Below are 15,424 nucleotides of genomic sequence, written 5' to 3' on the forward strand. Positions count from 1 at the left end.
CTCTCCGCACACTCACCGGACCTGGGCTAGGACTCCCCAAGGCCATTCTTGATGCTCAGAGAAAACAGCTATGGAGTCTGCCAAAAATGTATTCACTTTCATAGTCCAACATACTAGCACATGCCTGGAGACTCCTGGCTACAAGTTTGAGCACCTGTTGTCATGGTAAAGGCCACAGGGATCTTGTATTAATCTCATGACACCTCAACAAATCTAGTATTAAAATATTTATACAAGTTTTCTCTTCCTGATGTGTACTTTCTTCGGCAGGCTCTGTAGCATTAGCATACCACCTATGGGCCTGGGAGACTTTGATGGAGTGGTCTGGACGCATGACATTCTACTGCTGCAGCTTGTCAGGTAGGAAACATCGGGCCTTACTTTGAAAGATCTCTAGTGGGCAGGCCTGAGACAGATTCTTAGGAATTTAGCTGGCAGTGTTGGGAGTGGCCTGGCACTTCCTGTTAAGAGTTGTTTGTTAGTCTTGTACTGGTTGCGGTTCTGATCCTCTTGGCCTGAGCAGCTCAGACTCTAGGCAGGATTCAGTGTGAGCAGCTATGCTGGGTGAAGCAGAGTCTGGATCTTCCTATAGGGAAGTTGAATCAATGTTCTCAATTCTTTCTGCAACTACTGAGCAGACATGGTACAGGTCTAGAGCTTCCAGAGCCCCACCTTTTTCATAAAGGGAAAGAAAGCCTGTCTATGAGATAATTAATAGCATCAGTGGAGTCAGAGCAGGACTCTGGAATCTTCTGAGCCTCAGAATTTGGCTATACCTGATTCAATCCCACCCAGGTTTGTTCTTCTAGCATGAGACCATGCATTATAATTGTATTGCTATTAAAGCAAGTTTGGGCATTGATGACATAGAAATGAAAGAGCCTACCTAAGGTCAGAGGAAGATGTGACCAGAAGATGTGGTCATTAAGAGGCAGGCCAAGAAACGTTGAGGTCCAGCGGGGGAGTTGGACTGATCCTTAGACCTGAATAATTGACACTTAGGATCGGGGGAGGGAGGGAGGTCACTGAGCTATGTTGGGGGGAACCACTGCTGGGAAGCACAGTGCAGAGCAGGGGGTGGGGGAGTAAAGCCAAAGGATCTAAGCACCATGAGTCCACTCTTCATGGGCTCTTGAGCTGCTGAGTTGAGACTTTATGTTGCTTCTGAAAGTGCCTTGCATGGAGAAGCCACAGAGAGATGTGCTTGTAAGCGCACAGACATCCCTGCAGGAAGAAGCTAGGAGTAGCCCTATCCCCACTCAGAGTTACTGAAGGCCTCAGAGTTCCTCAAAGATGTGAGAGACACAAGCTTGCTGAAAGACATGCTGAGCTGGCTGCAGGCTGGGAAAATGATGGCAGCTGAGAGGGAAAAGGTTTTCTTTCCTCAGAGAAAGATACAGCTGGTGGTGGTGGGCTAACCAAATATTGGCAAGGGGGTGCTTACATTTTTTCTACAAGCAGGATCTCACCAGCTTGTACAACAAATATGTTGAGGTTCGTGGTATTGGAAACTTAAGAAATGTCAAGACATGGCTATGGACACTGTGGTGTGCTAATTGTCCACAGTGTTGCCTGCTTTCAGGATAGTTAGATAATAGCTTGATGAATTTTTTTTCTTTTTTCTTTCTTTCTTTTTTTTTTTTTTTGTATTTAGGACAGGGTGTACAGGGTGTACAGGGTCTCACTGTGTAGATGGGACTCATAGTGATCGGCCTGTTTACAGCCTCCCAAGTGCCACCACACCCAGTCTCATTGCCATCTCAGGGCATCCCAGGTACAGGGCCAGTATGGCAGGCCCAGGGATAGAATTCCCAGCCCTCGTGTCTGCCTAAGCAGGCGCTTTAATCTGCTGAGCTATTTGGCTGGCCCCTGAATTTTTTTGACACAACATAGAGTATAGGGCAGTATAATCATGCTGGTTATAAGATAAAAAGATTGTTTTGTAAAAATAAATTTATAGCACACAATGGTGTAGCCTACTCATGGGACACCAGGCTCCTGCTATCAGAGGAGGAACAGGTGTCTCTGTTCTCCAAGGAGCGTGTCCTGAGGATGCAGCAGCAAGTATTCAAATCCCAGGTGGCGTTCTGTGGCCACCTCAAGGTGTGGGCCATAGATCGAGTCCATCCCCGGGACCGAACCCTTTCTGCACCTCTCCTACCTCTTACGACCGCACAGCTCCGCACATCTTGCCGAGTGTTCCCGAAGTACAAGTGCTGCTTCCCTCGTCCGTTCATGCCTGCCTCATAATTTCCTTTCCCTGTTGCTGCTGCATCTTAATCTCCAGCTTCTCCCCCCTCCAGGTCGTTGTCTCTATTTCTGGTCAAGGCTTCTGTCAAATACAAACATGAACATGTCACGGTTTCAGCTTAAAAGTGTCACTAGGTCCACTCAGCCCGCAGAGCAGCGTCCAACCCGAGGAGCACCGCGCCCTTCGCCTCTGTGCCTTCGTGCCTGCGCTTCCTTCTTCCTGCTCCTGCCTCCTCCTTCCTCCTTGCCCATCCTTACCCTCCTCTCTGCGTGTGGCTCCTCAAGCCTCCCCTGCTCTCTGGTTCCAGCCCGTCAGTGGGCGTCGGGCAGGAGGTCCCCAAGGAGAGCGATTGCACTCTGCTGCTCCCTGTCTGAACTGTCGATGGTACTCCCTGGTCAGCGTGACTGAACTCTCAATAGCACCTCATGCTTTCGGGAATAGACACAAAAGTAGCCACCAACTACCTCTTGCAAACAGTTTGCTCTATAGGATTCATCTGTAATCTCCCGTAGTTTCTAGATGGTTCTTACGAGCAGCTTCGATGGTTGCAAAGTGATTCTCGAGCCCCAGGCCTCCATGTTAACATGCTTCTTCCGAAGCAAGCCTGTTTCTTTCTCAGTTGCCTTTGACTAATCTGAGCCAGCTGAGGAACCCCTGCAAGACTTTATTTCCTCCATTTAGATTACAGTTTCAGCCCAGAGCATGGAATCCTCATCATTCATTGAGGAGACGGCAGCACACTGCTTCTCTCTGTGTAGTCGTTCTGCGGGCAAAAAATAATGCATTATTAACACAGCTTTATTATCAGGACCAAGTTTGGCAGAGAGCAACATTAGAGGATAATTGGAAGGACAGCTGATTTGCTAGCAAAATGTTGCCTTTTGGCTAATGAATCATTCTGATTTTTGCACTGACAGCTCAGTAACAAGCTTGAAGACTATTTTGCTTCAGACCATTAAACTCTGACAAACCAGTTATTAAGTGCAGCTAGAGCCAATGGTCTGTGGGGATTATTGCAATTATGAGCTATCTGTGTAATTTTTTTTTAATCATTAGGCGAGACAAGGTGAGTCTGATGCTGGAAGCATGGATGACTGACAGTCGCTTGCTTTGAAGCACACAGGGCAATAAACAGCTTCAGGGAGGACTAATCAGTCAGCGAAGGCTCTTTCTGGGAAGATGTAGTGAAAGCCAGAGAGGTTATTGCTCCCAGACTTAGGCCCTGTTCAGTGCAGAAAGGACAAAGTTTTACCTTAATTTCTACACTGGAAGCTGGAGGGCTTTTCAGAGGAGAATTGGAGGGGTGGAAAGAGAGCAAGCCAAACAGAGAGAAAGCAAAGCAGAACTCTCACAGCCACGGGCCTATTTTTATGTTTTATTGGAGTGCTGTTAGTCTCTGTATGCCCATTGTAAGGTGCCTTCTTTTTTCCTTTCTGCTCCGTTATTTGTAACAAGGATCTTGAACTGAGGTGGACAATACAAGTCAGGAGAACAAAAGGAAGTGGTAGGGACTTTGGTCAAACCACATGATGAAGTAACACACCTGCAGGGCACATTGCAGCCTCTGGTTTATAGAAAAACTTTCACCCCCTGCAGTTAAGAGTCTTGTACCTTTTCTCTCCCTCTCAGTCTATTTGTGCGTGCTCAAATCCTGTCTGGTTTAGGAGGTCTCAGTTCCCTTGTCAAATTGGAAAGAAGAGGTGGATTAGACCAACTTTAAGAGCCTTTCTCTTGTGTGGTTGTGTGAGTCTGGTCTTTCACCAACTGTGGCTACATGTATGTGTGTGAAGGTTCCTGGCCTTCCTGGCCTGAGTGTTGTGTCCCATTTCACTTCCCGTAGGTGGGGACATAGCCGGGAGTCTTTGCCGTGGTCACAGATGCTGCCCATCTCTTGGTGGACCTGACAAGCTTCCTGCTCAGTCTGTTTTCCCTGCGGCTGTCCTCAAGGACCCCTCCAGAAGGCTGACGTTTGGGTGGCACCGAGCAGGTACAGTTCTTTGTTTAAGCAACAGGGATAGGATCTCAGAGACAAACCAAGGGTGAAAAGGGAAGATAAAGAGCAAAGCCCCATTGAAAGCAAATGCCTCAGGGGGACCTGTGTGGTGCACACTACAGAATCAATGTATTTGTGGGACTGTGTGCTCTCAATAGTAACTCAGTGATGGCAGCTCCCCGGGTTCCATCCCTGGCGAGCCATGCTGGCCCGCCCCTGGGGCGTGCTGAGGCGGCCATTGAGACTGGGCATGGTGGTGCGTGCCTGTAATCCCAGCACTTCAGAGGCTAAAACTAGGAGAATCACTGAGTCAGATCTATGTAGTGAGACCCTGTAGACCCTGTACTAACCACCCTCCACCCCCCAAAATAATAATAACTCAGCGACGGCCAGATCAGTGGTGCTGGCTCCTCTTCTATGGGATGGCAGGGACGTATACCCCTTGAGCCCCAACCCCAGCCCCAGGGTTTCGCCGTGCAGAAACAGTCATGCCAATGTTCACTATATTACTCTGCCTCCCCAGGAGGGAGAACTAAAGGTCAAGCAGGGGCCATATTGTAAAGTAAGGCCCAGAGAGCTGAGGAGCGGGGCGGAGATGGCAGACCCCTTCCCGAGAAGTCAGAGCAGCGCGGGGCTCTTCTGCCCGGCCCCCACTGGCCCATTGCGCTGATCTAAATGCAGCCTCCCAAACTCATGTTTCAATTTAGTTTCACTGTGACAGTAGTAAGCGGTGGGGATGATGAGGTCATGAGCACTCTGTGCTCATCAATGACTTGCACCACGATTATGTCGCTGATTAAAAGAGCGAGTGCTTCCCAGTCTCCTCTCATCTTCTGCCCTTCTGCCACGCAATAGTGCAGCACCAGGGCCCCTGCTGGCTGCTGGCACTTTGATCTCAGGCTTCCCAGCCTCCCAAATGATGAGAAATAAATTTCTTTTCTTTATAGATTAGGCTATTCTATTACAGCAGCAGAGAAAGCTTTAAGACAGCCATCAATAAACCAGCTGTCAATTAGCCATCCACAAAACAACAAAGAAAGACAGGGAGGAAACGGAGGAGGAGGGTTAGGAGCAAGAGGAGAAAGAAAGAAAATTCCTCTCCTCTCTTGGAAGAAACAAGAACGGCTAGCTCTCGTGTAGGAAGTGGCCTGGGACAGGCTAAAGTGACGGTCTCTGGGCAGCCTTTTACTTTGGTTCGTCTGTGCCGCTCACACCTGCCTCCCAGCATGTGCCCTGCAGCCCCTCCTCTCCAGCTCTGTGCCACTCCTCACATCAGCTAGAGGAGCTTCTGCCCGAGTGTTCTGTGCAAATCCCAGAAACCAGAAGTTACAGTTCTGTGTTTCCACCCTGGTTAAGAAAATCAGTGTCACTGAAATCTGAGGGCAGAGCAAGGGCAGCCCACGTGGGCAGCCTCCACTGACAGGGGCCACCAGACCCAGTATGGACCACAGCTTGGACCACAAGTGCTCACTTCAGAATGCTAGGAAGTTCTGGTTTCTTACTAACAATCTATCACTGCAGGTGTTTTGGATTGCCTTTTTTTGACATTCACAGAAAGATGAAACAATAAGCAGCAATAAATATAATTTATGACAGTGATCTAGGAAACCTTCTAGTCCCAAGCAGAGCTATGCTTGGGAGCCACCTAGCTTTGGTCAAACAGCCATCATTTGTATAAATTTTTATATGTACTTTCTACTTTCTGATAACATTGGGCCAAGCTATTTTGTAAAAGTGGGGTTGTTTATAAATACACTGACTCAGTTTAGATTGCTGCAGTCCTTTTTGTCATTTTTGCCATGGAAATCCATGAACACTGACAATCTACAAGGCTAGAGCTGTTCAATAGGACTTTCTGTTGTGCTAGAAATTATATTTATAGTACAAGTATAAATAAAACTAAATTAAAGAATAAATATAATACAAGTATAAGGTTGTCATTGAGGCCTTTGAGTGTGGTGAGCACAGCTGAACATGTTTTATTTTAGTTAATTTCCATTTTGATAGCCATAGGATTATTACTCACCACACTACACAGCACCGTGGTAGATACACCTCCTGTTTTGGCAGCCAAAGGCCTGCACTCACCTAGGAGAGGAGGACTGGGCTCACCTAACAGATTTCTCAGCAACCACAGTAGCACTTGTCAAAGGGCCCTCATGGCTTCTTGTATCTAACCAGTTACTGATTCCTAGACTCAACTTCTGACCTTTGTATTGGATGTTTGATCTTTATTGTCCTAGCTCCTGCTCAGTACGCCTCTCTCGTCATGGGGTCAGAGAGGAGAACACAATGCTTATGTATCTGGACTGGGGTTTCCCTGAGAAGAAAACACATTAATTGGCATCTGCAAACTCAGTCCCTTTTTCTAGCCAGCCAGAAATTATATTCTAGTCTTCTGAAACTTCTGCAGAGGGAGTTTTAAGTTGTTTGACTAGACTAAAAAAAAATAAATGTTTTTTTAGTTTTTCTATATATTGTATTAACTTCCTAGAGTTGTCTTAACAAAGTACTTCAAGCTAGACAGCTCCACTAAAAATGTATTGTGTCATAGTTTTGGAACACAGAGGTCCTGGATCCAGGCATCAGCCAGGTCAGTTCCTTCTGAGGCCTAGGGGGCAGAATCTATTTTGTGCATGCCTCTTAGATCCTAGTGATTTTCCAGCAATCCCTGCTGTACCTTTGTAGCTCTCTACTCTAACATCAGGCTGTTTGCACTGTGTGCGTGTCTGGGTGAAAATCTCCCCTAGAATAAGACAGGATTAGAGGTAGACAGGATTGCAGGCCCCTCTATTCCAGTATGATCTCTTCTTTTCCCTTAATGTATTTAGTACAGGGCCTACAAGGTCCTCAGGGTCTGCAGAGTCTCACTACACAGATTGGACTCGTAGTGATCCTCCTGTTTTCAGCCTCCCAAGCACTAGGATTACAGGTTCCTGCCACCATGCCCAGTCTCAATCTCCATCTCAGTACACCCTGGGGCGGGGGCTGCACAGCACTCCAGGGAGTGAACTCCAGCCACTGCACTTTGCCTAAACAGGAATTTTAATCTGCTGAGCTATCTGGTTGGCCCCAATATGATTTCTTCTTGATTCATCTCAACCACAAATTCCCTATGTCCAAACAAGGTTATAATAACAAGGTGCTGATGAATTCAACATGAATTTTGGGGGCACACTGTTCAACCCATAACATACTCCAACTTATTTTACACACGTGGTATTATTAAACCTTTCTTAAATACAAGGCACACCAGGCTCAGGTAGAATAAGTGAATTGTGTAGAGGCTCTTGTGCCAGCCACAGGCAGACCATATGTGTCTGACGTTTTTTCCCCATAGTTTTATTGACAAACAAATAGCAATGAGACAGTTTCAAATCAAATTGGTAGGACAGTTTCAATAATTAACACATTGCATACATTCTTCCTAGTGGTTAATTGCTGTACAAGATGCAGACATGATATCCTATTTACAAACACCATTAGAACAAATCCTTGTATTCATTAAGAGAATGTAACTATATATCTCCTAACCACTTTGAATACACAGATACAAAATGGACATTCATCTCTATACCCCTTTTTTGTTAAGTTCCATTATTTGAATATTATAGGTATGTAAACTCAGCAAAATATTCTAAAAGAGTCCAGTAGCTCATAATAGTATTGGGTCTTCTGCTTGATTGGCAATGTCAGATATTGTTGACCTGAGTCCCCAACAGCTCAACAGAACAGCATGGCTTTACTTCTTACATTTCGTTTTTATACTTTTCTGCTGGATGGTTAAGACCAAGGTAAAGCAGTAACTATGCAACAAGAGTTGTAGCTTTTGGGTCTGATAAGGTCATTGAAATCCCCTCAGGATTTATCCTGAGATCCTGTACCTCAGATTGTAGAACCTTTGTCAGTGTCAGCCCTGTGGATGAGTCACGGCCATTGCTTGGCCAGTGTGCCCTCTGTGAAAGCCTGAGAGAATGTTTTCTCTCCATGTGACTCTCCTTAGGCACACTCTACATCATCCATCACTTTCCTCTTTGGCCCCATAATCTCCTTGATCAGAAAATTTGGGACACTACTGAGTTACATGATGTTACAGTACAAGTTTTCATATGTCCTGAGTCTTAGTTGACCTTAGAAGGCTAGGGCCAAAATGTTGACTTTCCTTGCAGCCCTCCTTTGTGATAGCAAAATCTTGGAACCAACCAAGATGCCCAACACCTGAGGAATGGTTGAAGAAGATGTGGTATTTTTACACAGTGGAGCATTATTCAGCTATTAAGAATAATAAACTCGAAGCCTTTAAATTGAAGTGGATGCCACTTGAACATATACTCATATGTATCTGACATTTGAACTCACACCCTTCACATTGGCCCAGCATTTCCTATACTATATGCCATGTTTTACAGATGGATGGTTGTGTGATTTTTAAACATCATATGGGCACTCATTGTACATGCTATAATATATATGGTATACATTAGGGAATAAAGTAGCACAGCACATTTGTGATTTCATTGAAACTTTGTTTAGGAAGAAACTGAGTACAAAGAATGAATGTGTTTGAAGACAAGATGAGGTGGTTAGAAGGCAAATGTCATGAAGAATCATGGAGGCTGTATGTCTGTGACTGAAGTCTGGGCAACAGTGGCCACACACTAGCTAATACCACATTACTCTGCTTTCAAGGAGACTAATTCTTGGTATTAGCTCAAAGGGGATAAGAACATCATGGAAAGAGCTTGACTTAGTCATGCACAAAACATTTCTAGAGCCTTGCTTTTTAGAAGAGTTAAAGATCAGCGTGAGGTGTTAACAGATGTCCACTGAGCAAAGTATTTTCCCCCAAGGGCAGATTGAGCGCTATCACACCTTCAAATGTTAAGGTAGTGTCTCCAGCCTGAAGCTTCTCTCCCTGGCAGTTGCTCTTAAGAAGCATCTAGAGCACTGACCACCCTCCAAGCCTGGCCTTGGTGTGTACAGTATGCCTGGTTGGCAAATGGAACTCGTTCTCGTCAAGCACCCTCTCAAGCCTTCCCTTGTTACTCTTTTATTCCACTAAAGGTGCTGGTATTGGCAAGCTGTAAATGTTTTGTGATGAAATTCAGAGTTTCTAAACACATTTTATTCACTGTGTTTCTTTATTTAACTTCCTAGTAAGTGTTGATCATTTGAGCACCTATTTAAATTACCATCCCTGAGGAAAGCAGCAAGGGTAGCCATTAATATGTTCTGAAAACTGGCTTGAAATTACCTAGCAACATGGAGCGTAATGAACTCAGATGCTGGTGTTTTATGAAGGTAACATGCAAAGCCCGCATCTCAGCACTGGAATCTGTCCATGCCTGCAAACCAGGCTGCAGTCACACTTTCTGGGGAAAGAAAGCAAGCAGCATTAGGGTGTTTAGGAAGGGAGAAGGGATGGGTGGCATGGTCCATACCAGGTATCTTGTATGATTCAGTCCCCAGAGGTCCTTGGTGCCCGGCTGTCCATCCTCCTCATCTGGGTGATGACTGGTGTGCTGATATACCTGGTGAGTGTACGCCTGCTGCACCCCAACTGCCAGATCCAAGCCACCTTGACAATCATCATTTCTGGGTGAGCAGTGGAGGCCAATGTTGTGTAAGTCACCCCCATATTGAGGGCCCTGTGCTTATCTCCAACTTTGCACAAGAAATTATAATTTTAACTCCTCTACTTGTAAAGAGGATACAGATCTTACGGTACAGTGTATGCCTGCCTCTAAGACTGCGAATAATCTAGAGAACCATAAACTAATGGACATAAACACTGACTCATAAACATTGGCTTCTTCTAGGTACCACTTTCAAAAGCTTCCAATGTGCTAGAGGTGCAGGAGGATCTTTGGATATACATGATAAATTTTCTATCACCCACACCTCACAGATTAGGAAACAGGCTCCATGAGCTGATGTACCCTACCAATTCAGTCATCCAGATCCACACACTCAGACCCCAGATCAGCTCCTGGCCATTCTGCTGTCTACTGCATGTTGATGGGTACAGGGGGAGACATTTTCCTCTTCAAGTTTTAGTACATGAACAGTTATGAGCCCTCAGAGAGCTGACTTGGAAGGGATCTTAAATTCCATTTATTTCAGTTCTCCTTCTACTTTAGCATTCTCTTTGCAATTTTGCCATAAAATGCTCGTGAGTTTCATATGTTTTAAAAGAAGAAATAACAATTCATCTATTTTATCTTTTAGCACCATTGTGATGACACAAAAATTCTCCTTTAGCCGTGTTAACTGAACTCTCTCTTTGGTTTTCGCCTGTTGATCTCTCATTTAGTCAATCTTAAATCGATCTTAAAGGAAATGATAATTGAAGGTCCCTTGCCATGTAGGTTTGCTGTTTCTAAAATTAACTACTTGCTTGCTCATGCTCATGACAATATAATTTTCAGGCCAAGGCATTGATGCCTTTGGGTAAATTTTCTCCTATTTTGATAAACTGGTTATTACCAATTTTACTTAATATTCTCTCCCCCTCCCTCCCTCCCTCCCTCCTTCCCTCCCTCCTATTTTCACTCCTTTGTCCATCCTACTGTTAAATGTGGTAGACAAAATAATTACCCAGCCCAGAGGGTTCTATATCATAGTACTTTGAACTTCTGAGTATGTGAACTTCCCATGGAAAAAGGAATTTTACAAGTGTGATTCAGTATTTTAAGACATGAAGGCTCTTAGGAGCTTCCCAGGTGGGCCTATTTTATCCACAAAGGTCCTGAAAAGAGATGACAGGAGGTCAGCAGGGAGAGCAAATGCCATCCTGCTGGCACTAGAGATGGAGGGAGGGGCCTGGAGCCATGGAGTGTAAGAGGCCTGTAGAACCAGGAGCAGGCAAGAAAATAAGTTGCTCCCCCAGAGCCTCCTGAATGAGTATACGCTTATAAATCTACTCTACATTTTTGACTACAGAACTAGAAAGCAATAAATTTATATTGTGTTAGGGTGGTAATTTATCACATCCATAAAGGAAGTTCTATACAGGTTAAGCACCCCTAACCCAAACATCCCAATTCTGAAATGCTCTCAATTCAGAAATTTTATGAGCATCAGTGATGCCTGAAGTTCTGCTTATTAGACCATTCTGGATATTCAGATTAAGGTTGCATAACTAGTAAAGTCTCTGCAAATATCCCCAAATCCAACAAACACCAAAATCTGAAGCACAACTGGCGCCGAGCATCGAGATGAGGTAACCGACCGGCCCCACCAACTTGCCATCTGTCTGCTTGCAGCACAGCTTGCTACATGCTGTCAGGGAGGATTCTACAGGAAAGTGAAGCAGACAGTGACAGAAGAATGGTGTTTTAATCAGTGGCCGGTAAGAGAGGCATGTGGAACTAGAGGAGCTAGAGGACAATCTGTGCACATACAGTTTGAAAATGCTCCCTTGACTCATTTCAAGAGGCTTCCTCTTGATACTTCAGTTCCCAACTCTTACTTGGTGAGCTACTTCTCAAGGTCTCAGAGCTAAATGGAACAATGCTGTTTGATCTTCTCTCAAAGACTAGATCTTATCTCCTACCAGTTAACGTGAAACTGTGCTTCACATCAGCAGTGGAAGCAAAGGTATGGGCAGACCAGTGTAAATCTATCACCTTTGGGAGATAAATATTCCAGAACACATACACTGCTGCCTGGGGGTCAATAGCAGCATCTCTATAGAAGGAGAACAGTATTCCTCAAGGCAGCAGGAAGAGCAAAAGCATTAATAGTTCTCTGGGAGTTTCCTAGATTGTGTTGACACCAGATAAAGACAAAGGATATACCTTGCCAACAGCCACATCACTCTGGGAACTTCGTGATGGAATTTGACTTTTAAAACAGACATGATCCAAATGTCATTTTCACTGTAAATGCTTCTGAACACTGACCTGAGCATTGCAGGTACTTTCCACACGTAGGAGGACAAGGGAGTTGGAAAGTGCGGCTCCCCTGCACAGGGTGGCAGTTATTTATGGATAAAGGTGCCGAGTGACTGTACCGTTTCCTCCAAGAACTGGGTTTGCAGGTTTCAAGTGCTGCTAAATGTTTTGTTGTGTGAATATAGAGATATCAGAACTGAAATTGGGGGATAAGCCTATTTCCTAGGGACCCAAAACCAGGGTGGAAAGTTCCAGTAGAAGTCATGAAGTATTCTGTGATGAAAGCTGTGGATTGAGTCTTATGGCTGTCGCAGGCTAAGCTTTTGTGCCTGAAACAATCCCTCTTCTCATCCTATTTAACTACAGAATATCCTTGTAGATTTGCTGAGGCGCTGTATCTCTCTTAATACATTGGACTTTTCATAGTGCTGGTACTGTCCATAGCACCAGTTCTTAGTAGACATATTATAATTAGAAATTTCTCTGTCTGTGTGTGTGTGTGTGTGTGTGTGTGAGAGAGAGAGAGAGAGAGAGAGAGAGAGAGAGAGAGAGAGAGAGAGACATCTGCTGTTCTCATCACAATCAAAGCCAGGGAGGAGCCACGCTGATTCTCACTTCTCTAGAGAGCCTTGAATGGAAGGTCACAGTTGAGGGTGAGTCTCTTCCTAAGCACTGACGCTCGCATTGTGCATTCTCTGATGCTGACCACTTGGCAGGCAGCCATCGTCTACTTTGTGGAGAAGGCCTGCGATCTGTCAAACACTTCACCTTCAAAAAGATTGAGTTATGGTATCCCAAAGAACAAGTTTAGGATTTTTTTTTTAAATTCTTGTTCCCAAGTGTTCAGAGAGGGATCCTAGGTAAAACACTGTTTGTTACCCACCAGTGAAACAGCTCTCACTGTACCTTCATTCTAATACATCTCTAGGTGATGGGGAAATAAATTTGGGTGCATCATTTTCAGTGTCTATCAATGTGGTGGGGACAAGTGACATCATACCTTGTAATATGTCATGAATGTCTATGTATACACACATGGACATTAACAAATTCATTTGTTAGTAGTAGTAAAGTAGTAGTAGTAAGTCAATACACTTTAACAAGTATATTTCTGTTTCTGGAGATATAACTATATATATTAAGCATATTTCTCCTGTCATAGGCCATTAGAAAATTATTCCAATTTCAAATACTCAAGGAAATTAACAAAATTAAGCAAAATAAAAGATGTAAAACCTCAATGATGATGAAATTCAGTACTTTTTATTTTATTTTGCCCCATCTACTGCTTTCTACATTTGGAATCTGTATACTTAGTCAGAGTCTACCGAAGCTTGGCATAAAGTCTAACACAGTGCCTAGTATTTACAAGATGAATGAGATTGGTTCTTCATTATCAAACACTTGATTTTCACCAAAGAAATTATGTTTTCTCAATTTTAATGTGAAATTGAACAGTATTAGATGGATGAATGAGAAAACTGAGGTGAATTTTTGTAGTTTGTCCTGTGATAAATTTTTAAAATTTAAGGATACACCTTTGCCCACACAAGTCCAAAAGAGCATGTTTTTAAAGAGTAAATATCTCAACTACCTATCCTCTTGGATACCTAGCTCCATGGCTGATTCTCTTACTGTGCTACATAGGTTCTGTAGGGCTAATCTCATGTATGCGAAGGCATTGTGCTCTCTTACAGAATAAGTGTACTTTTGCACAAGGGATGCCTTGACCACAATCACAAGGAAGGCCGAGCTAATGCCAGTGTCAGACCACTTTTGTGCATGCACTTGGGGGTGTGTTCCAGAGCGTCAGCATGCTAATCAGTACCATTATCATCCACTTTAAGGTGAGATGATTAAATATGCCCATCATCATTGTGATTGTGTGAATTATGTAGGTAGAAGCAGTCCCTCCATTATTATCAATCTCACAGTCTACATTTAGCTATACAGACTACTCTGCAAGAGTAAAAGACACCCAGAGATAGAAATCTTAATCTTTTCCTGAATTCTGAAGACAAATGTAACTACTGGGCTCTAGGATCTCAAGAAAATAGCAGTTTTGTGGCAGTGTAAAGATGGACAGCAGTGCAATGGAGAGTACCCTAGGGTTCTTACATTGTACACAACAGAAAAGATCTCTGGCTCACTGGAGCAAAAACACCCTTATTGGCTGGAATTTATTGAGCGTACTTCAGGACAGAAATTAAGTTAGAAAAAAGGAGCAACTTTGGTACCCAGTTTTCAGAGACCAATTTCTGTGTCAGGCACCATGCTGAAATAAATGTGACTCAACCACTTATCTGCAGTTCTTATCATCACTGAAGATTCATGTTTCTGGGACAGGGAGTCCAGCTGACCTCGCTGGGTCTTGCACCTGCTCTTGGATGGGGGAGGGCAGAGCACCTGTTTTCACTCTTTTGTCTGCATTGGTCACAAGCCAGGGGTTCTTAGGCCTAAGAGATCTAGGTTGAGGTGAAGCAAAAGAGAAGAGCATGTAGCTCTGTCTTTATATACCATGATTGTTCAAATCATAGGGAATCCTTTTTTTTTCTTTTTCACTATTTTTCCTAAAATGTGGAAGCATGTAAGTGAAAATTACAATGACCTTTATGGATTCAGCTGAAAAAAATGCTCACGGAAAGATTCAAGTTCAAGGCAAAAATACTTGAGAAGCGTAATCACTCGTGGAAAGTTGGTGTGCCTCACAGAGGCTGGGTTGAAGGCTACGCTTCTTAGGGGAAGTGAAGCATGGACTTTTCTGTGGCTTTGAACTTCAGCAAGGACAGAATGTCATGTGTCTCACCCTGAAGCCAGCAGTCCCAGTGGAAGGGTGGAGCAAGAATAACACCTTGGATTAGACCTCTAGGAAAGCATGAAACTTGCCTGTGTTGAGTGTATGTCACACTGGAGAGAGAAAGAAGTGAACTAACCCCAGTCTGCCAATAGTAGGGGTGGGCTGAATATTGGGCAGGTGCAGGCTCTGAATAAATGATTCTATTTTGCTCCTCATCATAATTAAGGTTGAAATATCCTTGTATCATTTGGACATCTTTGTGCGTAGTTTCATCACACATTCTGTACTTTCATTAATTTGTGAGAAGTTAGGTCAGGCCTCATGACTGAACACTTAACAATACTCACCATCTCAGTCCTTAACATATGGGGAGAGTGAGTCCCCTAGTCTTCTGATCTTTAATCATCAGTATGAAAAAGAAGAAAAATGGGAGTCCGATCTCAAAATGGAGGGCCATGATCCAAAGGAGCCAGAGCAATTGAGGAAGC

At 44.1% G+C, this 15,424-nt stretch overlaps 1 protein-coding gene across 1 annotated transcript in view; it reads left to right on the forward strand.

The window, feature by feature from the left end:
* Slc30a8 (solute carrier family 30 member 8) overlaps nt 1-15,424 on the forward strand; it is a 44,288-nt gene that overhangs the window by 13,017 nt on the left and 15,847 nt on the right. The window contains 5 exon segments of the mRNA XM_012517446.1: nt 4,104-4,197; nt 4,200-4,238; nt 9,714-9,867; nt 13,837-13,907; nt 13,910-13,986. Of these exon segments, the coding sequence (XP_012372900.1) occupies nt 4,104-4,197; nt 4,200-4,238; nt 9,714-9,867; nt 13,837-13,907; nt 13,910-13,986 (435 nt within the window).

This window comes from Octodon degus, unplaced genomic scaffold (genome assembly GCF_000260255.1).
Source record: "Octodon degus isolate 3935 unplaced genomic scaffold, OctDeg1.0 scaffold00179, whole genome shotgun sequence".
In the NCBI taxonomy this organism is placed as follows: Eukaryota; Metazoa; Chordata; class Mammalia; order Rodentia; family Octodontidae; genus Octodon; species Octodon degus.